This window comes from Liolophura sinensis, chromosome 7, assembly GCF_032854445.1.
Source record: "Liolophura sinensis isolate JHLJ2023 chromosome 7, CUHK_Ljap_v2, whole genome shotgun sequence".
Taxonomy (NCBI): Eukaryota; Metazoa; Mollusca; class Polyplacophora; order Chitonida; family Chitonidae; genus Liolophura; species Liolophura sinensis.
Genome location: NC_088301.1, coordinates 58,567,674 through 58,591,307, shown reverse-complemented (window position 1 = coordinate 58,591,307; position 23,634 = coordinate 58,567,674). Strand labels below are relative to the sequence as shown.

The window sequence follows — 23,634 nt, the reverse complement described above, 5'->3', positions numbered from 1 at the left end:
AGGCTAATATATGGCGGCGCCCATGTCAATACCCACACTTTAAAACCGGCTAGCCAGGGGTGAGAACATGTAGTGGAACTGAAAGCATTTCCACCTTTTATTGATCCTAACTCATGAATTGCACACGAAACCTGTCTTTTGTTTGTGTTAGCATGCCTCATGTAACTCATGGTATTTGGAAATTTACAACATTTAACTTTTTTCCAAGCCAAGACTTGCGTTGTTCAGGGTTGTTGTTGTTTTCGCACACCGTGGAGCCTCGATAAGGCAGGGATTCTGCTGATGTTGTAGCCTTAGACAGAATTTTCTGCAAAACTGCGGATGTATATACCGTTCATTATGACTTGCATAGGTGTGTCTGTGGTTAAATGGTATTTTATGCTTTTTATAACTACCGAGGCAGCATTGAAGGATTCTTGCTGATTCACTCAGATTTGGACGAGACAAAGTGGGGGGCCTTTTGCATTTTTGCCTTATCTTCTTATGTAGATTACAAGCTTTTTTTAATCCCAGGAACTCCTGGGCACCACCATTGCAAAAGCGGTTGACTAAGAAAAAATCTTCTGTTCTAATTAGGCTGCGCAGTTCATTTGAGCATGCAAAGTGCAGTAAAAGGAAATAAGGTTTTCAGTGAGTTCTGAGCAGTAAATACTCAAATACACTGTGCAGCTACCTGTGACAGGTGTTGATCAAGGTGTCCATTTTATTTTAAGACCTCGCAGAAAAAGTTGCTTCTTGTCTCGTAATGTATCCTTATTGACTGAGCTGCTCAAATGAAACAGGATTTCAGCTAGCAAAACAGAAACCTTGTGATAACCCAGTGTTTGGATAGAACTGTTCCAAAAGGGATCTTCAGCCATTTACAAAAGAAAAGCAAATCCTGCAGCTCTTAAAAGAGCGGCTCCCTCCATCTGCTTGATTTACAATGCCAGCAATGATTTTTCATGATCACATTCGTTGTTATTGAAGGTACTAATATTATTGTTCATGTAGGGCATCGAGCACTTTATGAGTTGTAAGATTTACTTACTTTGGTAGAGAGCAACAGGACCCCACTCCTCCAGTTTGTTTACTTTGATGAGTGTCCAAAGAACAATGCCGGTTTTGTGTAAGGCTAGTAATTGATGGTCTGGTCTGGTCTTTAATGGTCTGGCAGCAAGCTCATTGTAGTTGATTCAAAGGAGTCATGTATGAATATACAGAGAGCCTTTTTGGGTGTCAATGTCATCTGACCTGAAAAATATGAGTGCTGCTGACACTTTATAATATTTGACATCGTGAGTTTTCAAGCATCAGTAGACAAATGCTCTTTAGAAAATATGTAAAAACATATCGGACAATTTTAAAATCAGCAGGATTTCTCTTAAATAATCAACTGTATGTGAAATAAGCAGGTTGTATTGTTATTTATCTTTTAAGTATCCATTTTACATTTGTGTAGCATATACATTTTTTTTTATAGAGAACCATGGTGATGGTCACTGGTCTGGACTTTGCAGTATTAGTTGTGATGCTGCTGCACCTGTTGGTGTGTCCATACACAAAGGTAGAGGAGAGCTTTAACTTACAGGCTATGCATGACATCCTTTATCATGGCTTTAGTCTCAGTCAGGTAAGACACGCTGACAGTGATACTCTATTATGTGTAACATAATTGCCTATGAGAGTGATTACATATGATACACAAACCATGTAAATGATCAGTGTACACCTTGAGAATTATGCTTGTCGCACATGCTACTGCAATATATAAAGCTTTCATTTCTGTTTAACACTTTTAGGTCGTGTTGTCTGCTGAAGATACTTAAAACATACACTTATCTGTATAATTGGTTACAACATTCAGACTTATTATCCCCTAAGTATTTGGCTTATCATGGTACACTTTGCCTTGCGGCAGATATGTTACAGCAGAACAGGCTAATTCTTCATGTAGACCAGTTTGCATTGAAACAGCTTCCAAGTAGGAAAAGCTTGATAAAAATGATATTCTTGAAATAATCCATTTAAAATTCTCTGATAAATAGTGCCTGATGGAGTTTATGTCGACAAAGTGTTGCTGCCACTGAAGTATCATACCGAAGACACCAGACATGACATCCCACCCAGTCACATTACACTGACACCAGGCAAACAATCCTGACTCATTGTCATTTTTAAAATCTTTGGGATGACCCTACCCAGGTTTGATCCTGGGATGTCCCGACTTTGAGGCGGACACTCTAACCATTAGACAACCGAAGCAGTATGTCAAACATACATATATAGCGTTTCCTAGTCACATGTGGTGGACTTAGTTGTTATCAAGGCATTGTCACTGGCAGAGAAAAAAGTTTTTGAAAACATTCTATTATCCCTTGTAGTAAAAGTCTTATGATTCCGGCTTGATCTCGGGGTCTCTCGACTTTGTGTAAACTAAATAAGGGTGCGCACAGTCCTTGAAACTTCTTGAAAGTGCTTGAAAAATACAATTTCATTTTCAAGTACTTGAAAGTCCTTATAAAAATACTCCAGGAAACTCCTTGAAAGTCTTAGTTTGTCCCAAACTTATTGTCTGCTGACCACCGAGTCTGATAATCGGGAGCTCGCTAATAATTCTCCCATAATCAGGGCTTATGCTAGCACTAGCCATTGTTGCAAATTTAGAACAACCTTTTAAAATGGCGATTAAAAATTGAAGAAATATGAATGATTTTGGTGATAAATTTATTTACTTAAGAAAAAATACAAACGTTATACAAATCTAAAATGAGAATTTTTCAAGGGTTTTCAGCATATTTTTGCAATTTTTGGTATGACAATAATCCACTTACTTTCATTTAAAATGGCCTCATCTCGGCAAAACAACAATAACACAGTTGTATGGCGATTACTTGACAGAAATCTACAAAGCAGGTTCAGCATTGTTGCAAGTTGACTTACATTAAATAACACTTGAAATCATTTTTGTTAAATAACGAATGAGAATCATGGCATTTTGGGGGGTGCCTTTCATCGCCAATTGTAAAAAAAAAAAAAATAATAATCAAGGGAAATAAATCAAGGTAGAGTTACACAGGTAATTGAAGTCACCACCCATGAAAAATTTAAACTTTTCCTCTTAATAAATTTTTTTTTTTGGATCCGAAGTAAATTAGATGTTTTTCTGATAGAGGAAATTACAATTTTCTGGGATGCTACAGATAGGTTGAAAAAAGGATTGATTTTTTTTTTTTCAAAAAACATATACACGCTGCCAAGCATTGCTCCATTAATTTGAGGGCAATTGTTCTAAACGTAACGTTTGATAAACTCCAGATATACCTGGAAGAGACAAAACTGATTCTAGCAGCTACACCAAGGCAGATAAAAGCGAATTACAGAAGGAGACCTACAAGAGTCATGGCCGCTAAGGAAGTATGGCTAAAGAAAAATAGCATTTACTACAAAATCTGATCAGTGGCTAAAGTGACTGGCTGAAAAAAATACTAATAATACTGACCCAGAGGAAGCCCTGCATAATGATATATGGCGTTCGTTTTTTTTTTACTGAGCCAAGGCTGGGTCAAAGAAGGTGTCACATTACAGAAGTGAAGGGCAGATATTTCTTGCAAAAGCAAGCATACTATTCAGTATAAATGCATGTAAATTAAAGCATCTATAATTCAGACTTAAAATATAGTCTATAATTTGCACCATGGTATGTTGAAACTAGCCTTGAAAACTCCAGGAATTTCTTTTTCATATACCTGTACGAACCCTGTAAATAAGATTCATACATCTCTACACTTGTGTATGAGGATATGTTATTAGCTCACCTAGATTTTGTTTTAGAAGTGCAAAGGCGTGTGCATATGATAGGATTCCTCAGGTGGCAAGTCTTGCTAAAAACTCTCCTGTATTATCTGATGTTGCAAAAAAGAATCCGTCAGAGCAAATATTTTCTTAAATATCTTGAGAAAGATGATTATTTTGAAACATACATAAAACCTATTATGTAGTCAAAGGTAGGCATTCAGTGTTAAAGTATTGTTTTTTTCATAAATGTAAATGACTTTCTTTTTTTGATGCATCTGGATAAAGGACCAGATCCTTTCAAGTTTGGATGATCACGGTTTACTGAAGAAGATAAAACAGTCAGAATTTGTGTCGATTGAAAATGGTATTTCTGAAAGCTTTCAGAAGAGATGCAGACTGATACAGGCATTATCCTTTTTTCTTTCTGTCTTATTTCATTCTTAAGCTAAATGTGCAAGTATGTATATGTTGCGTCTTTTGCATATTGACAGTATGACCACTTGGAGTTCCCTGGTGTTGTGCCAAGAAGTTTTCTGGGGCCTTTTGTCATATCGACAGTCAGTGCTCCTCTGGTCTGGACTGCTAGGCTCTTTGGTGCAAGCAAATTTTTCAGCCAAATCGTTGGTAGGTCTCCCTAATGTTGTATATTTTTTTTAGATTTTTATAAGAAATGAACTACTACCTCGATCAAATGGTCAATAAGTTGGCATCTTCCAGTTCAGTGTTACATAATATTAAATTTATGTTTGTTAAAAAGCCTTGAAACTGTGCCTTTTTCTCCTTGCTGTAGTCTCACTGTAGTCTTGCTACATAATCACAGAACTTTAATCATTAAAGTGAACATAAAGTCAGCCACTAAAGCTGAATTAATTAATAAAGTAGTATTCCGGAAATGTTCTAAAAATATTTTTAAAATTCTACACCATTCTACATCCACAAAATGAATAGCAAACAATCATCAGTACCTAGCCACTCATTTGGTGCACCATTTTGCCATGTTATAGCTATCTAGAGTGACGTCACAAAACGTAGGAGCTACCGACCATCCGTTTTAAACAATGTGACAATGAGAAAATACAAACAAAAATGCCTGATACCCAACCAAAGAGTATCAGCTCTGTTCCGTGTTCAAAGGGCCAATGTTTCTTTAGTTTGGCACTGGGTCAGGTTGATGTTCGTGGACACAAGCGTTGTATTTTAGCGGTCCTGTTCGTCGTCGTCCTGCATGGGTGTAAGGAACAGGTGGCTCTACTCAGGAGCTGACTCTACTGACTTCAGGGAATGTACCGAACACAGCAGGACCTTCTGATTGATAACACACCCTTTCATTCAGATTTTAGGAAGATATTTTTGTAATAAGTCTGATTTAGCTAAGGAAAAATAATGCAAAGCCACAATATTTTTCTTCAAGCAGTGAGTCTCTGGAGGCAGTTTTCTTGCCAGCTCACCCTGACAAGTTACTGCAGTATCCTGCGCAATGTGTACGCATTGTAACACGGGCAGCCATTCTCAGTTCCTTACTCATAAATATGTGGTTCAAAATGCATCAGGTTAAGACATAAACTAATCGCAAAATCCTATTTATTGTATCGATATCTGTCTATCCAGTGTAAGAAATCACACTGAGAGCTACTAGGTTTTTTGACGTGACAGTCAATAATCATGTGACGCCAGTGATTTGACAGGTTCATAAGTGCTTTTACAACCTGGTTACTCGGAGTGAATTGTCCGTCAGTGCTGTATCCCCAATGCTGAACTACATCTTGGCTATCAAAACTTTATCGAATTTTTTACATATTTTTCTGTCATAACTTGTCCTATATCATTTTTTCTGTGTGCATATAGTAGCAGACTTTATGTTCACTTTAAGTGGCATCTTTGCTTTAGTCTAAAGACGCCTTTTTTAGTCTTTTTCAAGACAATACTAACCATACTACTACCTACCTGTACATAGTTGTTGAACACATGTACCCACCATGTCATCATTGACATATACATGCATTGACAATACTGGTATTGTTAGATACTGGCATATCTATATACACGGTATTTACAGACTTTTGCTGAAGTAGTGGTCATATTTTGTGTATGTTTCAGTACGTGCTTGCCTTGGCTTTTATGTCCTGATGGGGTTTCGAGCATTCTGCACAGCAATTCAGTCTAATTTTGGAAGGAGTGTGAAACGATGGATGCTGCTTTTGACTGTAACTCAGTTCCACTTACTCTTCTACATGACGCGACCACTACCTAATGTTATGGCTTTGGGGCTAGGTAAGCCAAAGATTAAAAAAAAAATTTCTGAAAATTGATTTTGATCTATATAAGTTGTTAGATGTACTTCTACGAAAATAAAATGTCTGTGGAGGAAAGACATCGATATGTAAAGTGCAGTTTGAAAAATAAGTTTTTAATAGTTTTCTTTAATTACATCAATGAAGTAGATTAGTCCTCATTTGGGTCATGGTATCACAGTACTGTTGAGAAACAGCAGTGTATTTGGCACATGATCACTTGCAGAGTGTTTGTATTATATTTACACATATAAAACTTAGATGTTTGCTGTGCACCACGAACCTTTAAACACCCTGTTCAAACTTCAAAGTGTCACATGTAGTGTTTTTGAAAAGTGCTTAAATTGTCTTTCTTTTGTTGTGTGATATATTTTTAATTAAACCATTTCCCAGTACATGTACATGTATGATTTTGTATTCTGTATTTCAAGTAAAGTTTGGTGTGGTAAAATGCTATTCCAGAAGCACATAAAGGCCCTAATGTGATACTTCTGATGCCAACACTTGATTTTTTCTGATAAATAATTAATCAGAATTCATAATGGTCCCCATACGTAGATGAATCAAGCAAATTTTGTCTCTTGAAAAATGCAAAACTTTATGCGAAATACAGTAACAGCATGTAAGCAGCAGTGAGTGATAGTTTTGGAATGATAAAGATTTTTTGAAGGAAATTTTTATCTTCGTTAAGCATTTAGTAGCTTAACAGCTTTTCCTCATGTTACAGTGTTTCTGGCACTGAGCTACTGGTTAAGGCAGAGATATGGTCGATTTATTTGGACGTCAGGCATTGCCATCATCGTTTTCCGTGCAGAGCTAGCCCTGTTTCTAGGCCTGATACTGTTCATGGAGCTGATGTACCACCGGGTTTCAATATTCACACTACTGAGAAACGTATTTCCAGCTGGTGCTGTTGTTCTAGGTAAACCTCAGAGTTATGGAATCCATTGAAAATGTGACGATAACAGTTTGATTGATCTTTAGGACACTTAGAATAGACTTTTGCTGACTTTCAAATCTACAAGACGAAGATTTTACAAGTTTCTACAAGTCCTTGACCTTTGTGTGCAAAAGGCAGCCCTGTATAGCCTTTGATAAACTTCTTTTTACGTAATACAAAAATGGTCGAGAGTTACACAAAGTATCAGTACTTATCCGTACGGGTAAATTGTCAGATCCAGCTGTTTGCATCAGTAGGTTAGAATTACTGAGTAAGTATATACAGTGAGGCTTTTCCTGTGTGTACATCACAAACCTCATTGTGTTCTTGTTACAGAACTTCTTTTACATGTGCAGTAAGAAATGAAGCTAAAGCAGTGTATGTCTGTAGAAAACCTGTGTGGCATGTTTGGGCACCAGCCAGGTAGACACACAACTGTATAAGCCCCATCTATTTATTTTCATTGAATAGACGTGTGCGGATGTAGACTTTATTGTGAAAGGTTATGCAGTGTAATGCTCACAAAAATGTACTGACATTACCTTGTTATGACGGATATCACCCGTAAGGCTTGATCGTCAATGTATCTATGAATGTCAGTTAATGTAGTATTTTTAGGGGGAGTAAAATATCAGGATTTGTCTTTTATGTTTGTTCTTAGTCACAACATTTTTGGTGGATTCAATTTTCTGGAAGCGCTGGTTGTGGCCTGAAGGGGAGGTGCTGTGGTTCAATGTAGTTCTCAACAAAAGTGCAGACTATGGCGTATCCTTGGTAATTTGTTATGCTTTATAATTGATTTATTAATTTATTAGATAATTAATGAGACAAATCTTGGACAAGGACTTTGTGAATTCCACCACTTTTACAGTTTCTGTGGCCTTTTGCACAATCTAAGAATTGTTGAACTCAAGTTGTCTGCTGCCAGTATGGTGTGCATATCTACATGACCTGTGGGAAAGTTAGTCAGTGACTTGCCAAAAGGTACTGTAAATTTTCAACCTTTTCGACCTCTAAAGCACTTTTTTTTTCAAGCTTCATAAAACTGTGAACATTATTTCGGTTAATGCCAAAGCTCTCTCAGAATGTTTCAAAATAGTGGTTGCAGAGGAGGTGGAAACGGTTGAAGGATTAGGGTAGGTGGTTTCTCCCAGGCACTTTTGTTTCATTCACCTGTAAAATTTTGCACCATTACATCACTGGAAAACTCTTGAGTCTGGTGTTCTAAAAAAATCAGAAAAATGGCTAAATAAATGACACTTAACCTGTCCGATCATGTAAGTCCAGCCACTGCTGGCGGGGGGCTGCAACCAGAGAAGGAGGTTTTCCTGTTATCTGGCAGAGATTTTCTTTTCTTTTCATAAAAAATAGACAAATTGAAATGAATCGTCAGGTAGAGAAATGGGTGGAGCTGTGATGATTGAGTGGACTTGACCTGGCATCACTATTCTGTCAGATGGGTAGAACTAAGAGTGTTGGCCAGGACATGATTTCTAATCTTCTCTCTGAGCGACCAGGCCCAAGTAAACTAACTCCATCACAGTGTTAGTGCTGTATTTACATTATTTTCTACTTAAACATAGCAGTTAATACCATTAATGACATAGGTATATGTCCACTACCAGATGATTTCTGGGAGGGTGAGTCCTATAACAGTGTATGATGTGTTTGTCATTGAATTATTGCGTACTTTACATGCTGGGTCAGTCCTAACCCTTCAGCTTCCATTGTATGCTGGAAGGTCGAAGGTCGACCAGTAACCCGCAGATGCTCCTGGGTCTCTGCCAGGCTATGCCTGGTTTCCTCCCACCATAATGCTGGCCACCATTGCATAAGTAAAATATTGGGGTGCCATTAAAAAGACAAATGTTTTTTAAATTACCACACCTTCAGTCCACTTCAATCACGATGAATGAACAAGTGCTTGTAGAGCTTTTCAGGTGTTCTTCCATGAAGGTCAGTAGAAGGAAAACTTTCCTGCCACCATTATAGCATGTACATCCTGGTGTGTATGTGGAAATATATGTAATTAAGGTGCTTGCCAAAGACTGTTTTGTTTATACCTGGCACTTTGTCTTCCTCCACCATGACATTTACCTTTTTCCAGTTAGTGAGATATCCTTCAGTACAAGGTTGAAATCCATTGAAGAAATCATTTAGTCTGATGATAAACGTAAATTCCAGCAAATCACAATATAGATCAGTGGAACGATTGGCAAGACTACCTTCATAGAAATGAAATGATATTCAGGATAATACATTGGACTGCTGGGATAACAGACGCAGAATTTTCCTTGACTTTGAGCAAACAGACATCTCCGTTCCTCTGGTACTTTTACTCGGCAATTCCCCGTGCACTGTCCTGTAGCACCTTGCTCATTCCGGTTGGGTTTTACTTCGACAGAAGGCTGTTGACATTGCTATTCCCTGCCTTAGGGTTTGTTTTCCTCTATTCCTTTCTTCCACATAAAGAGCTGAGGTTCATCATTTACACCTTTCCAGTGCTCAACATTGCAGCATCTTGTGCTATGTCCCGTATGTAAGTACCATGACAGATTCTCATCCAGAATATTTCTGGATTTTTTTTTTTGTGCCAATAATCAGAATATTTTAATTTTGACGTGAGTATGTTGACTGTTGGAACAATCTAACATCACACTCAGATGATTTGCATCTCCTTGTAGCAGTCCATGGCATTTGTAACACTGTATTTTTATGTATTCAATTATTCCTCCATATCCTTAGCTTAAATATGCCCTTACCCTAATTTCTCAACATTTTTGTATGTAAAAAACCTTTGTGCAATTTATGCACATTTTTGATTTAAATTTTGAGACAAGAATTACATTGGTTGGACTAGCTCATTTCAGGGTTTCACAAACAGTATAATTTTATCAGAGTGCCTTCAGAATATACTTAAATAAAAACCCTGCAAACATGTAAAAATTTGAAATTACAGTAATTGCTTTAGCAATTTTCATTACCTGGACATATAACTACAGTTTAGTTACTACATATACTGTTTGAAAATAAGTGCAGCCAGTTGGCCCCTGTCCACTGGCTGGTATCCATGGCTGTAGCTTTTAGTCAGGAAATTCATGATGTACATGTACCTGGTCAGGACTTGAGGTGTATTCTGCGCACCCCCGGTTTCCTGCACACATAAAATTGCATACTTCTGTATAAGTGAAGAATTCTTTGGTATGGATTTAAAAACCAACCAAATACATGAAAATACATAAGTTATTTATTAAAAATTATAAGGAGACACTTTGGTGAAATAAGTTCACAAAGAAAAAGAAAAGGTGTAAAAGTTGTATTGTTTACATCTTCATGGAAGTGAGGTGGCGTTGGAATGTGAGAAACTTGCAAATAAACCCTTCTGTTTTTTTTTTTTTTCCAGTTGGCTGAACCGCTCAAAGACACCTCTTCAGTGGGTGACTGCTCATCTCGTGGCATGCCACCTGTTTGTTAATGTATTTATTAGTGTGTGCTTCCTGTATGTGTCATCTCATAACTATCCTGGAGGAGTAGCCATGCATCGCCTACACGAGCTTGCTCAAAGTAACGCTCATAGTAACTCTGAAAGTAGGTACAAATCTCTATGAATACATTTTTTCATGTTGATCTACAGATGATTTAAATTGGAACTTAAACTTATTGTTCTGTTGTCCAAGAGATTAACATAAAATGTCCATATAATGTACCAATGATTAGTCATTGCTGATGAAGTGGTTTAAGATGACCCAAATTGGGGGGTTTACGTGTACAGGTGAACAGAAAATGTTGCGAGCTCATAGTTCTGAATTGAGCAGATCCAAAATATCAGTAGCAGGGGAACAGGCACTCTCTTGATCGGTACACTAACAATTTTTGGAAACTTCAGGATGGTAAAAAAAGAAAAAAAGTTTTTTTCTTCTTCACTCAAGTTAACCTCTAACTGGGCAGAAAACAATAAACATGTTTTGTGCAAACAAGAGGTTGATGGTGGGAGTGGGGGTGCGGGATTTTTTTGTCATTTCCCTCCGAGGCCTCCCTTACTCTAGAGTTTGTTTGGTGAAAAAAGGAACACATAATTGTTAAATGGTGCCTCCATGTCTTCTTTTCAGACATATCCGTTCACATTGATGTATATACGGCTCAGACAGGCGTCTCTCGATTTACTCAGCTAGAATCTTTATGGCAGTAAGTCCTGAATAATCCTGGTTAAACAGGTCAACTAATGTGTAGCAAGAAACATTAAAAGCATGCACACATACATTGTGTACAGATTTTATTATTCACTGAGAAGGTACAATACATATTTGGCAGTCTAAGAACTGTTCTAGTGCAGTGTGTCACTAACTTGATGCAGTATGCTGGGATAGAGCCTGTTCGTGCACAGCCTTGGACAAGGAATTTGTATATTCCCCCACAATAACTCTTCGTGGGGCTAGTCATAGTGACACTCAGTATTTTAAGGATGCTTTTTTGGCTATTGACCACTTCATACCATCATTAACTTGCCAAGGATTGATGGTTTACTCAGGCATGCTGATTTCCTTCACTCACAAAAAAGGTTGACATTGTATATGTGTGAAAAGCTCTACAGGACAACTTCATCACAGCTCTTGTTGTTGCAACTGCTGCTTTGAGTCAAGAGGTTAGTTAGGCACCTGCCGAAGGTCAGTGGTTTACACCTTACACTCTGGTTTCCTCCACTCATGAAGTCTGACTGCCATTGTACAAGTGTCAAGAGGTTAGTTAGGCACCTGCCGAAGGTCAGTGGTTTACACCTTACACTCTGGTTTCCTCCTCTCATGAAGACTCATGAACACTTATTGTATAAGCGAAAAACTCTTGGGCATGGCTTTAAACAGCAGTCAAATTGTACATGTAAATATTTTATGCAACTTAAGTATTAATGTTGAAAGGAAGGTAAACCAAAGCACACGTTGTAATTTTACAAACAGGATAGTGTAGCCTAAGTTTTCATCAGGGAATTTTTGTGGTTCTAATATGTAACAAACTACATGCATTGTGTTTTGCAGGTACAACAAGACAGAAGATCTGCCCCCTGGTGGAGAAGCCATGAAACAGTTTTCCTGGCTCCTCATTGGTGCAAATTCTGAGAAGAGCAAGTCTGTCTTGCCTTATTCTGCTACCCATGAGGTTGTTGCCAAGGTTGAAGGTTATAACAAACTTCAACTGGCATGGACTTCAGTGCCGCCATTTAAAGTTATTACAGGGACAAAAATCATTATCTTGAAAAAAAGGAATATAACTTAATGTATTAAAAAAAAAACTGCTGATTGATTTAATAATTTATGAAACCATTAGTCATGTAGTGCCATAATATATTCTGTGGTGAAATGAACAGTAAAAAATATGTCAAAGCCAGTTTTGTTTTGCATTATTTTCTCTTAAATACTATTGATCAAATTTATCTTGCTACATTAATATGAAGAAAAAAAAAAATCCCAGCTTGCTTGAACTGCACTGTTAGAGGAGGGTTGTGTCAGGTACATGTGCTGGGGGAGGGGACGATTTACTCTGGCACCCAGCTTTCCTTCACACATAAACCTGACCACTGTCATATCAGTTACAAATTCTTGAGTAAAATCTCAAACACTTTGAAATAAATCAACATAGTTTGAACCATAGCAGTAACTGTTGGAATGTTAGAAGCCTTAGAGGCTTTTGCTAAACAATGAATCCATTGTGTAAGTCAGTTACCACCTGACTTTTTTTCTGACTGGTTTTGGCAAGCCCAGCTACTGCTGGCTCACTCTCCGGTCGTACGTGGGAAGGTCTGCCAGCAACCTGCGGATGGTAGTCTGTTTCCCCCGGGCTCTGCCTGGTTTCCTCCCACCATAATGCTGGCCGCCGTCGTACAAGTGAAATAGTCTTGAGTACGGCGTAAAACACCAATCAAATAAATAAATAAACCATTGGTTTTGGTGTCCAAGCTAGATGATCACTGAGACCGTTGTTCACCCAGTTAAAACATACTGACACCCCAGCTAACCAAATGACTAGTTTAACATCCTACTAAGCAATTTTCCAGTCATATGACAACGAGGACTCAATTGGTGCGCGTACATATTTTGTGTCTTGAGTCCATGCTGCCAAAGTGTTGCCATCACTGAAGATGTCATGCCAAAGACACCAGACATGACATCCCACACAGTTACATTATACTGACACTGGGCTCCAACCTCTCACTGCTGAGCACCAAGCAAGGTGGTAGCACCATTTTTAAAGTCTTTGGTATTACCAGGTTTAGGTGTTAGATCCCGGGGTTTCCCGACTTCGAGGCAGATGCTCTAACCATTAGGCCACCGAAGCAGTCCCCCAACTTTATGGCAGACACTCTAATCATTAGGACCGGTCTGGATAGCATAGTTGGTAAAGCATCTGCTCCAGAAGCGGTACATCCACTATCAATCCTGGGTCGAGTCACACCTAAGACTTTAAAAGAGGAAGTTGTAACTTTCTTGCTTGGCGTTCAGCATGAAGAGGATAGTGCAAAGACTGGTTGACCCATATCAGTATAATGTCTAGGGCGGGGCGGATTACTTGCCTTCGCTAAGTCGTCTCAGTGAAGCAGCACTAGATAAAAGAGCGGTGGAAATCCGTCCTGCAACAAGGAGGCACATTACATACCCTCTGAGGATTCCTTCGTCGTCATGACTGACAAATTGTTGAGCAAGACGTTAAACCCCAAGCACTAGCTCACTCCTCTAATCATTAGGTCATTGTATACATAGAGGACCAAAATGTGGTTCCACTCGTCATACACACATCCCATCCTTTCGTCTTTAAAGAAAAATTGAAAATGATGTAAATATTTGGCCCTGTAGGTTTGGTGATATGTTGCTATGGTTACTGCTGATGATGGTCAATTTACACAAAGGGGCCTTAGAATACAGATAACAAATGCATCAACGTCATCCAACAAAAAAATATATTTTATTTGAGAGATTTCAGTCCTTTTTCTTTGTGACAGCATGTTTCTGCGTGAACTGTTCTCTGATAAAGCCAATCATTTCATTTTCAGTGAAGTATATAACTGCAAGTTCAGCTAGGAGACACATCCCTCCAACTCCAATATGAAACAACTTCCCAGAGAAACCTTTATCACAACAAAACATAACCTGCAAAGCGGAAAGTGAAAGATCATTTAAATATCAGCAACAGCTAGTGCAAGTACTTCTTATCCCTTGGGATAAAATATGTTTAAGCCCAATGTATTCTGAAATACTGCCCAGACCCTTAAAGGCCTACATGCACATTGGAACAAGTTTAGCAATGCGTAGATATTAACAGGCCTGTATGTTTCACTCTTTACCTGTTTTATGATCCTGGAATTACTTTATACATCTATAGCTTAGAAACCAAAATAGACAATATTGCGTTCAGTTTGAATTCTTAGAGTGAAAGGATTATACTCCACATGGATAGAAAAGATGCAGCTCTGAACTCACCTCTGAGACTGAGGTCATAACCAGGGATAGCAACAGAACAGCTGTTATTCCAACAGAAGGTACCAGACTCTGAAGAGGCCGAAAGCTTGTACCTTTGTAATAATTGTTGATAAAGTATATGCTGTAAAACAGAAAATAGGGGCAGTGGAATTCAGTGACTTCATTGTGTATGGACAATAAATAATCTGTTCAAATACAATTCCTCAACCTTTTCACTCAAAAATGGCAATTCTGAATGCCTTTTAATCTTGATTTTTTTTTTTAATTATGGAAATAAAAGCACAATCACTATATGTAGGTTCAATTGTTCTAACTTTTGATGACAACTGACTTCTAAACAGTTAGGCTGTGCTATGCATAATGATTGCCTGGCACATCCCTTCCATCAATACTATCAGAAGGTGCTAAATAACCTTGAACATGTGTAAATGTGCAAATGGAAGGCTTGCCTCAACAGGAGGTACAAAAAATTGTTTTGCTAATCAAGCCAAAATGTTGCAATCATTTTCTTCAGAAGTTTTGGACAACACATTTGAACAAAAGATGGTTATATTACAACTGAAAATTCAGAGTGGACGTCTTGTTGTATCACGAAGTATTCTGGCATACTGGTATGGAACTCTTACAGAACTGCTGCTTTCATTCCATTGTTGTGTTTATTGTTCTGAAGATTGATTGATTGACAGGTGAAAATTACTCTGTCAACTTATTCACTTAGGGCAACCTTTCTGTTGTGCATGTTCAAACAGCATGATGGAATATGAAAGGGATTAAATCCCGGGTTTGATACCAATAAAATCTATTGAACCAACCTGTGAATAATTCTGGCAGCCATATTTAAAGAGTTTGCAAGGGTGAATCCAACTGCACCAAATATTTTGGTAAAGTACCAGGATGTGATGAGAAACAAGGCAGAGAACACAACCATCTTGCTGTTATACCTGAAGTGAAAAGAAAACAGACGGCTAAGTTCTACACTCTATGAATCAGATTAGGCGCTTTGTTGCCAAATGGAGTTCTAAACCTTGTTTATTTAAATTTCATGGTAGCACCTAAAATAACTCTACACCAGTTCATACCTTTCCAGTAGAACTCTTCTTCCCAGAAGGTAGCAAACAGTACAGATCGGTTTCCGCTAGATGATTGCGAAATGAAATGTTGGACACAGGTTCACCCTGTAATGCATACATTACAGGGTGTTAAACATGGAGGACGTGATGGACTCAGCTATTTATGCCAGCCTTGCCGTTTTCAGGCTTTACAGGTATGGTGAGGAAATATCGCAAAATTATATAGCAACCACAAGATAGAAAAAATATGTGCTATTTTTAGCCTATAGTGTCATTTTTTCTTTGATATATGAGATTTTAGACAACAGTGTGTATACCTGTCAACTTCCTGTTTGCTCATCACTGCAAACACAAAGCACTCTGTAACTCCATTGATGGCAATGATTGCAACATACATGGCATGCCAGCGAAGTAATGTGGGCCCTTCAACAGACAACAGGATATAGAGGGTAGAAATGATACCAAAAAAGTACAACAAATGTTAAAAAGAAAGGATGAGTAAAAACAGATCCACACTTCAATTCAAATTGGAAGGTTGTGAAATACTTGATGTCAGTCCACAATGCAGATGACTTCTCACCTTGTCCAGAACTAAGCATATTTCCACCATAGATATCCAAAGCCAGGTAGGAATAGGAATATCCAAACACCAGAACAGTGATACCAATAAGCAGAGTCATTCTCAAGAGGAAGGCCAACATTCTGCTGGCCAGCTCCAAGGATTCCTGGGATGAGAAAGTTATTACACAAAGGTTAAACTGTGAAATGATAGCCTAATGTGGGCTCGTAAAATCAAAACTGCTGCAGACCAACAAAATCACAGTATATTTTTCACATCAATGGAAATTAAAATTTTGACAGTTTAATAAAACAACTGTAATCTGTATTAAAAATTTGAAGTTGTGTTTAAATAAACATAGCAAATTTATATATTTGTTTTATAATCCTGGTGCTTTCTGATATGGTTCAGAATTTTTCATTTATAGGATGACAAGCACTATACAGGTGGAGGAAAATGGAATGCCCAGAATAAACCACCAACCTTTGACAAGTTATTGGTGAACTTTCTTAAATAATTCAAACTGGTGAAAAGCAAGCCAAGCTGAGTGCACTTCATGCTAGGAGACAGTCTGACGTGTGCTGCCACCATGGCACCAACAACAATGGAAGCCTTTACAATTCTCTGTTTGAAAGTGAGACTGAGCACATTTCATGTGTTATAGCAAGTGAAACACAAGCACCTTAAACACATGGTCATCATTTGCTCCATCAAACTAATGAAGCTATTGTCAACAAAGTAGACTATACATGTAATACTGGTAGTGAAACAAACTAAAAACAAAATTCCAAATCTTCTTCCACAAAATGTAAAATATGAATGGGATATAAAACCTTTTTTTGTTGAAGAGCAGTTTGGCTTCTTTGCAATGCTTTAGAGAAGAACAGATAGCCACTGTCCTCAATGGGAAGGAATAGAAATCGAGCTGTTATGGACCCTAGATTGTTCACAACATCATAGACACCTGCAAAAGACAAATGCTAGCCTGTGAACAACCTGCCATTTGTTGGACAACCCAATAACCAGTCATCGTTATACAGTGTGGGAATTTTTCTACAATGATGAGCCCTTCTTAAGTGTGAACAGACAAGATAGAATATGAGACTGGATCAATCATGGCTGACTAAAAAATCCTCCTCAGGTTAAGATGGATGTACATATATACCTATACAGTACCTGGTATGACATGCACTTTTATCTGGACAGCTTGATAAATATATGAAGACAAACAAATTCCATAAGATTAATCTGGCAATGACACAGTACTCTGTACATATGTATTCTTATACCAAAGATGGTTTAACATAATGAACTTATTATTACCAAAAAGACTGTTGAAAATTTCATGCCAGTACACATGAATCTATTTATCTAAATATCATGACCTACTGTGCATCCACCCCGTATACTCTTCAGTAGAAGGGCCTGGTCAAATAACACTAATTTTCACATGCTACTTCACGTTCCTAAAAATGTTAAATGTCTGTGACACTGCAGCTTGATGAATATACATTTATTTATTTTACTGTTCATATTACAGTAGGGTAAACCACCAACCTTAAGGAAGTTACAGACAAACTTTACCACATTTGAGGTACACATCATACTGGTACACATCATATGCACACAATATTGGTGGAAGACTAGTACTCTTCAACACATGGTAGAATGCACAAACAGCCAAACGAGTTCTGTTGACTGTTTATGGCTTTACTTGTATGTTTTACTACAAATGTACATTAAAACATAGGCCCTATATATTTCTGCATACTCATAAAAAATGACACCCACCTTGATCAGCAAAACTAAGTATATCAAAAACTGTCATGACGTATCTTTCACCTGCAAACATAAAAACATATAAAAAAATATACTGCAGTCATGGCATGCTTCTTCAGTTTTACATCAAGGGCAAAACAACTCAATACATTATTTTTAATGGTGTAAAAGGGTTTGATGCATGACCATAGCTTATGTGACAAAATGTTTTCTGTATATTATAGTTTAGTTCTTGATCTGACAGGAAGGAAAAGAAAGCCAAAGTACAAGGTGAGCATCTGTCTGAAAACTTGCATTAGAACTGCCTTCCGTTGTCAGAGATGTATTGACTAAGCTTAACCCTCTGGAAAATAATATTACCTTCTGTTAAAATCTGCTTTAAAAATGACTGTTTAGAAAAGCTCCAAACAAGCTTGACAAGAGATGAATCAAAAACAGGCTGGAAAGAAAATTGAACAATATTATAAATTGACAATGGATGTTTTCAAAGTCTCTTTGACTAGCTTTTTGTAGCATCAGGTGCCAAGTACATTACATTTTTTACTTGTATTTGGATCATTTTTATTTAAATAATGAAGATGGCAGATGAAACAAATCACTCATACTTCATTGCATAAATTATACTTATGTAGGTTACCTGATACAGATAAATCACTTATAGATAAATAGATAAATGTAGGTTTTGTTTTGTCATGAATACAACTTAAGTCAGATTATGGTCATCTGTGCCACCAGTTGTCACACTTACATGAACAGGTGCAAAGTTCAATTATTTTTACCAAGGCTTAATTAAGTAATAGCAAATGTACCTGTCCTTCTTTTAGTTGAGGGAAAAGGCTTCTAAACGATGCAAATGGGAATGCACTGGTCTTCTTATTTGCGTACTTTAAATAATGATAGAAATATCCATAAAATGCGACCACATATACAACCACACAGGTGATCTGTAACAAGAAACAATGGAGTTTTAAACACAGTAGTTTTATGCAAGTGTAATTCATCCTTCAATGTCAAACAAATATTTGTTGTTTTACTCACCTTGGTTTACTTTGAACTATGGATATACTGATGATATTTGTGTAAAGTTAACATTAACTCTTCACTGAATGACATTAAGTTATTTAATTCAGGGAAAGTCCATGGTGTGCCTAGAGTTGATTATCAGAATTGTGATTTGTTTACGTATTTATTTATCTGATTGTTCTTAAGGCATCTTATTTGAGTATTTTTCACTTATACCACAGTGGTCATTTTTATGGGTAGAGAATACAGGATTGACCAATGTTACTTACTAACTCACCTGTGCTTGTGTCTCAACAGTAGTGACATGTGATATTATTCCAAATTATCTTACCTGTGCACATGCAAAGATGTGTAAACCGTGATCTGGGAAGACGAGGACCATGCATATAATACACACACATCTCACAAGGTTGTACAGTCCATCCAATATAACCTAAGTAAAAATGTTAATTATCTGTCAGAGACCCTTTTTTTCCACACAGAAAAACGTTTTCACAAATACATGTATACAGGCAAATGTTCATACAGAGCTTTGTGAAAGACATCACTGGTAGAAAACAATAGAAAAAGATAGAGGGACACTACACTTTAATGAAGAAAAATGTACTGATACCTTTACTTACCTTTAATCGAACAAACAAAAATGACTGGCTTATGACAACAAGTGGTTCTGTGGACAGCTCAATAATTATAATCACACAGAGGCAGATGACTGTGGTTGTGTATTGAGGAAATGCTTCGTGGTCAGGCTGATCAAGAAGGTACAACCACACAAAGGCAAATAATACAGACCACACAAAGGTCACAGGGATTCTGACAACAGAAATATAAGACATGTGAAACAAACCATATTATATGTAATATGCACAGTCTATAGTTCCATTAAGAACTTTTGGATGGATCATTACAAAACAAAGTTACTCTACAATAAGGTATTTTTTTCTCATGATTTCATGGGAAATGACGATATGCCTACGCACAAACAAGTTTCAATACTTACACACACCAGACTAGGTTCACAACTTGGGTCCAGCTTGTTCCTGGGCCCTTGTTCAGACATGCACGCCGAAAACCTTCTCTTGATAAAAACAAAATTGTGCTGTATAACAATGCCAATCTGAAATGGGAAATCAAGCTTAATTAAATTAGAAAATCCTCAGAATACTTGCATGGCAATGAAGCCTCTGTACAGTTAATGTGTGTAACGATACGGTTTACATATATAAATACTGTGACCTTTTATATTCCTACAAATACATGGATATCTATAAGATACATTCTGATTTAAATTCAGATAATGGTTACACTAATTGAAATTCTTTATATTAAATACTCAAGGAAACAAGTATTGCTTTTCACAGCCATTGCTTCTAATTTTCCTGAGGTTGAATATCCATGTCCAACATGCCAAGGCCCAGGGGCGGCCTAGGCCCCAGAAGCTACAAGATCAGACTACAGAGAGCTGGAGATATGTCCACACAGCTTTTCATCATGTTTGTCATGAAACCCGGCCAATATCTGAGCTGTAAACGTTAAATGTTCTGAGGTGGCTGAAAGTCGTATGTTTTGTGGTAGGGAGGATGAACTACTATCCCAGTGTAATTAGTGATGGTTCAAGGGCTGCTTATAGTCCCCAGAAGTGAAGGTATTTCTGATAGATGCAGAGCTGCATCTTCCACCATTTCTGGTGAGAAAAATTAACAGAATAAGAATATAGATTACGTATTAGTCCTTTTTGATGTTTTTTTAAAGATGATTTTTAGTGTGCAGATTTATAATGTATGTGGGCTGTAGCAGCTGAACTACATGTACTTTCTTAACAGCCGTCCAGGTGAGGGTTCAGAGGTTGCCCAGAAACTTGATCAGTTTGCTCAGATGTTCAGAGATGCATTTTAGGCAATTTCTGTTGACAAACTATGAGAGAGCTGGAATAAAATGCACATTTATCTTTTCTTATTATTACTTTATTTAATCATCAAGATCGATTTGTTTTGCTTAGCATTTTTTGTTACTGCACTACAGCAACTGTCACTTTGTAGTCATCCCCTAATTTTATTTATTTATTTATTTCATTAGAGTTTTATGCCACACTCAAGAATATTTCACTTATAAAATGACGCCCAGCATTATAGTGGGAGGGAGTTTTGTAGAGCCAATGGGAAACCCATGACCATCTGCAGGCTGCTGTCAGAGCTTACCAGACACATGAAGTGAAAAGCTAGGATTGGAATCTCAAATACCACATTTTTTTCTTTCGAAACAAAGATACCTCACGTTTTTTATTTTTCTCTTTTTCTCTGTCTTTTTTTCTGTTTTGTTTTTTACTTTTGTTTGCTCAAAAAAGGTGAAAATGGTGATCCTCCCACTCCCCTGGTAATGCTCTTGAAATTATGATAGCTAGAAATCATTTTTAAACAACAAGTTCCAGGTACAGATATTCCTAGTCCTCACGCAATAGTAGACGTACCTGACATTAGCTACACCCAGCATGTCCTTGGAGAGATGACGGATGATGAATGCATTCAGGACAAAAGTTAAAATCCTCAATGAGACCTACAAATATAAGCATAATATATGCCTGTATGTTTTACTGAAGTTAAAATTTTTTTGATGCATGAAAATTTCTTGATGCCTGATCTGCTTCCGTGCCACGTCATCTGTAATGTATGTACCATGTTTCAATTAACCTATACCCATCAATAAATCACGTGTTAGCACAGACTACTTTACAGTAGTAGAATATACATGTATATGGACCCAGCTGAGCACACAGCCCAGCTATCCATTTTACAGCCTGTTCACTTTCTGTACATTTCTACATGTATAAAGATCAGTTTAACTAAAATCACACCGGGACGAACTGCGAAACAAGAGCAAAGCAAGGTCCTTAATCATCAATCTGCTGTAAATAGACGGATAATGGGGGCCCCCCCCCCCCCCCCCCCACCCATCTGCTGTACATATACTGTAACTGTGTGGTACCGGCATATGTAGGCCTCAGCTACATGTGGGACTTTGCCAGCCTAGGTTAGTGGGCAGGTTTAGCTGCACGGTATATATATTTACCTGTAGCATCATTTGATACGATGCAGACCTAGCCGCACCTGCAATAAGCTCTCCCCCTTTCATTCTGACAAGGGCTCTTCACACAACCACTTGTATAAATTTCAAAAGCAATGTATGTAGAATATCCTCCATCAGGTGTGATAGGACGTCGCCATTTTGAATGTCACGTGACTTGATGATTCGTTTGCTGTTTTGACTCGTACACAGATGTCTCACTAAGCGATGCGGTATCATGTTTTTTATGTATTTCAACTCGGTAACAGTTACTATCCAGTGCAAATGATAGGGTTAAGCACATCCCCGTTTTTACACTATTTTTTCTTTTTTTTTTTTCATTATGATTTTTTTTCATTATGAATAAAATAAAATAAATTTAATCATGATGATATACGCGGTAGGCCTATATAGACCTACATGATACCCCATTCAGGCCTATTGCGTTTTTTTTTCTTCCTTTCCTGCTTTTTTAAATTTGTTGCGTAATAGACATTGATGATGTAACACTAAAACCTATTCGCCACGGGGAAGTTCCTGGTGTTACAGATAAGATTCGATACTTCCGACACTTGGCTTGTGGGGGGTGGGGGGGGGCTAGTTACCTTGTTATTAGTATAAAATCACACGTGGCAAACATTGGCCTATAGCCTGAAAAGCCTGTCATTACAAAAAAGTTACCAATGAAATTGTTTCCTGTATGTAAGTGTATAATGAATAACCTATGTAATTAGTTAATTGTTCAAGTTCATTTGTTCACTCCTTGCCCCTCTGGCTGGCACCAGAGGCTTATGCAGCTGTTTATATGGATATATAGTTCCATCTAACAATACACACTCATATTAAGTACACCTTATGTGTTATTCCTCTCCTAATTCTAAATATACAAGTTCTCCATTACTCTATGTATACTGTCATTGCTTCTTGTATGAATCTATACACATTAGAAAAGATATGATTGCTCCTAGAATGAAACAGTTTTTGAAAGGTAAAACACTTGACCGTATATTTTCAGGTATAGGTCTATACTTTATCCCCAAATTATAACTTCGGCTATACCTCATATATTCATTAAAAACACCTAAAAGGGAATCAAATTTATTTTCATAACAGGTATAGGTTGACCTATATATTTGTACAAATGGCAGAAATGCAAAACAGCGCTATAGAAATTACTTGCGCATGATTAGTTAAAATTCATAACATTTCTGCAATTTCGACTTTCTCAATGTGCACGATTTTGTTTACCTTTAACTGCGATATATCGATAATGTTACATTACAAAAGTGAAAAATTATGGTTTTTAAAACTTTATATGGGTTACTTCACTGATGCATACATATATTTGGCCTATAGAGTGTCGTCTTTGAGTGAGAACGCTTCGATTAGAATCACCTGAGCGAGTGTTACACGAAGAGAAGTGGTTTGGCTTTAAATTACGAATATGCATGGCACTAGACTTTGTCAGTTCTGATATTGGAGGTGTTTCCTTAAGCGTGACTCTCTGTTTGTCTAGAACAGAGTGGTTACAACCCTGATCAAACAAAAGGGTAATTTGTCAACCCGGATTTCAGTCTTGTGATGCACCTAGAGAGCAAACAAAAATAACACCGAACGAGATTGTCTTGGGGAATTAATTTCCTGTTTCGCGGAAAGGGAAATTCAAATT

The 23,634-nt window shown here is 37.4% G+C and overlaps 2 protein-coding genes across 4 annotated transcripts; one reads left to right on the top strand and one right to left on the bottom strand.

The window, feature by feature from the left end:
* Nucleotides 1-7: 7 nt before the first annotated feature.
* LOC135471386 (dol-P-Man:Man(7)GlcNAc(2)-PP-Dol alpha-1,6-mannosyltransferase-like) lies at nt 8-12,402 on the top strand. Of its 2 annotated transcripts, XM_064750599.1 has the most exons (10): nt 8-59; nt 1,463-1,612; nt 4,269-4,401; nt 5,875-6,048; nt 6,796-6,990; nt 7,670-7,773; nt 9,321-9,547; nt 10,412-10,596; nt 11,118-11,193; nt 12,039-12,402. In XM_064750599.1, exons 2-10 carry the CDS (start codon nt 1,469-1,471, stop codon nt 12,274-12,276), a joined length of 1,476 nt encoding a protein of 491 aa, XP_064606669.1. In that variant the 5' UTR covers nt 8-59; nt 1,463-1,468; the 3' UTR covers nt 12,277-12,402. The 2 variants fall into 2 exon arrangements, with proteins under 2 accessions (XP_064606669.1, XP_064606670.1); XM_064750600.1 differs by lacking the exon at nt 8-59 and having other exon boundaries at nt 1,468-1,546.
* A 1,542-nt stretch (nt 12,403-13,944) lies between these two features.
* LOC135470581 (protein RFT1 homolog) lies at nt 13,945-22,108 on the bottom strand. 2 transcript variants are annotated; one of them, XM_064749606.1, is made up of 14 exons: nt 22,010-22,108; nt 21,373-21,458; nt 19,906-20,022; nt 19,529-19,718; nt 19,237-19,338; nt 18,692-18,826; nt 18,243-18,321; nt 17,895-17,945; nt 16,937-17,067; nt 16,125-16,269; nt 15,862-15,967; nt 15,287-15,415; nt 14,475-14,595; nt 13,945-14,144 (listed from the first exon to the last, which is right to left on the bottom strand). In XM_064749606.1, the coding sequence occupies exons 2-14, from the start codon at nt 21,393-21,395 to the stop codon at nt 13,974-13,976; spliced, it is 1,500 nt and encodes a 499-aa protein (XP_064605676.1). In that variant the 5' UTR covers nt 21,396-21,458; nt 22,010-22,108; the 3' UTR covers nt 13,945-13,973. The 2 variants fall into 2 exon arrangements, with proteins under 2 accessions (XP_064605676.1, XP_064605675.1); XM_064749605.1 differs by having other exon boundaries at nt 21,972-22,101.
* Nucleotides 22,109-23,634: the final 1,526 nt, after the last annotated feature.

Bases quoted from the DNA above. Each gene is read 5' to 3' on its own strand.
- LOC135471386 (XM_064750599.1), top strand. From the start codon at position 1,469: ATGGTGATGGTCACTGGTCTGGACTTTGCAGTATTAGTTGTGATGCTG. The intron at 10,597-11,117 runs GTAGGTACAAAT...TCTTCTTTTCAG, and splicing joins CGCTCATAGTAACTCTGAAA to ACATATCCGTTCACATTGAT. The intron at 11,194-12,038 runs GTAAGTCCTGAA...TGTGTTTTGCAG, and splicing joins CAGCTAGAATCTTTATGGCA to GTACAACAAGACAGAAGATC.
- LOC135470581 (XM_064749605.1), bottom strand. From the start codon at position 22,034: ATGAAAGGGGGAGAGCTTATTGCAGGTGCGGCTAGGTCTGCATCGTAT. The intron at 19,339-19,528 runs GTAAGTAAAGGT...ATTTTTACTTAG, and splicing joins TTTTGTTTGTTCGATTAAAG to GTTATATTGGATGGACTGTA. The intron at 18,322-18,691 runs GTACATTTGCTA...TTTTCTTTCCAG, and splicing joins CTCAACTAAAAGAAGGACAG to CCTGTTTTTGATTCATCTCT.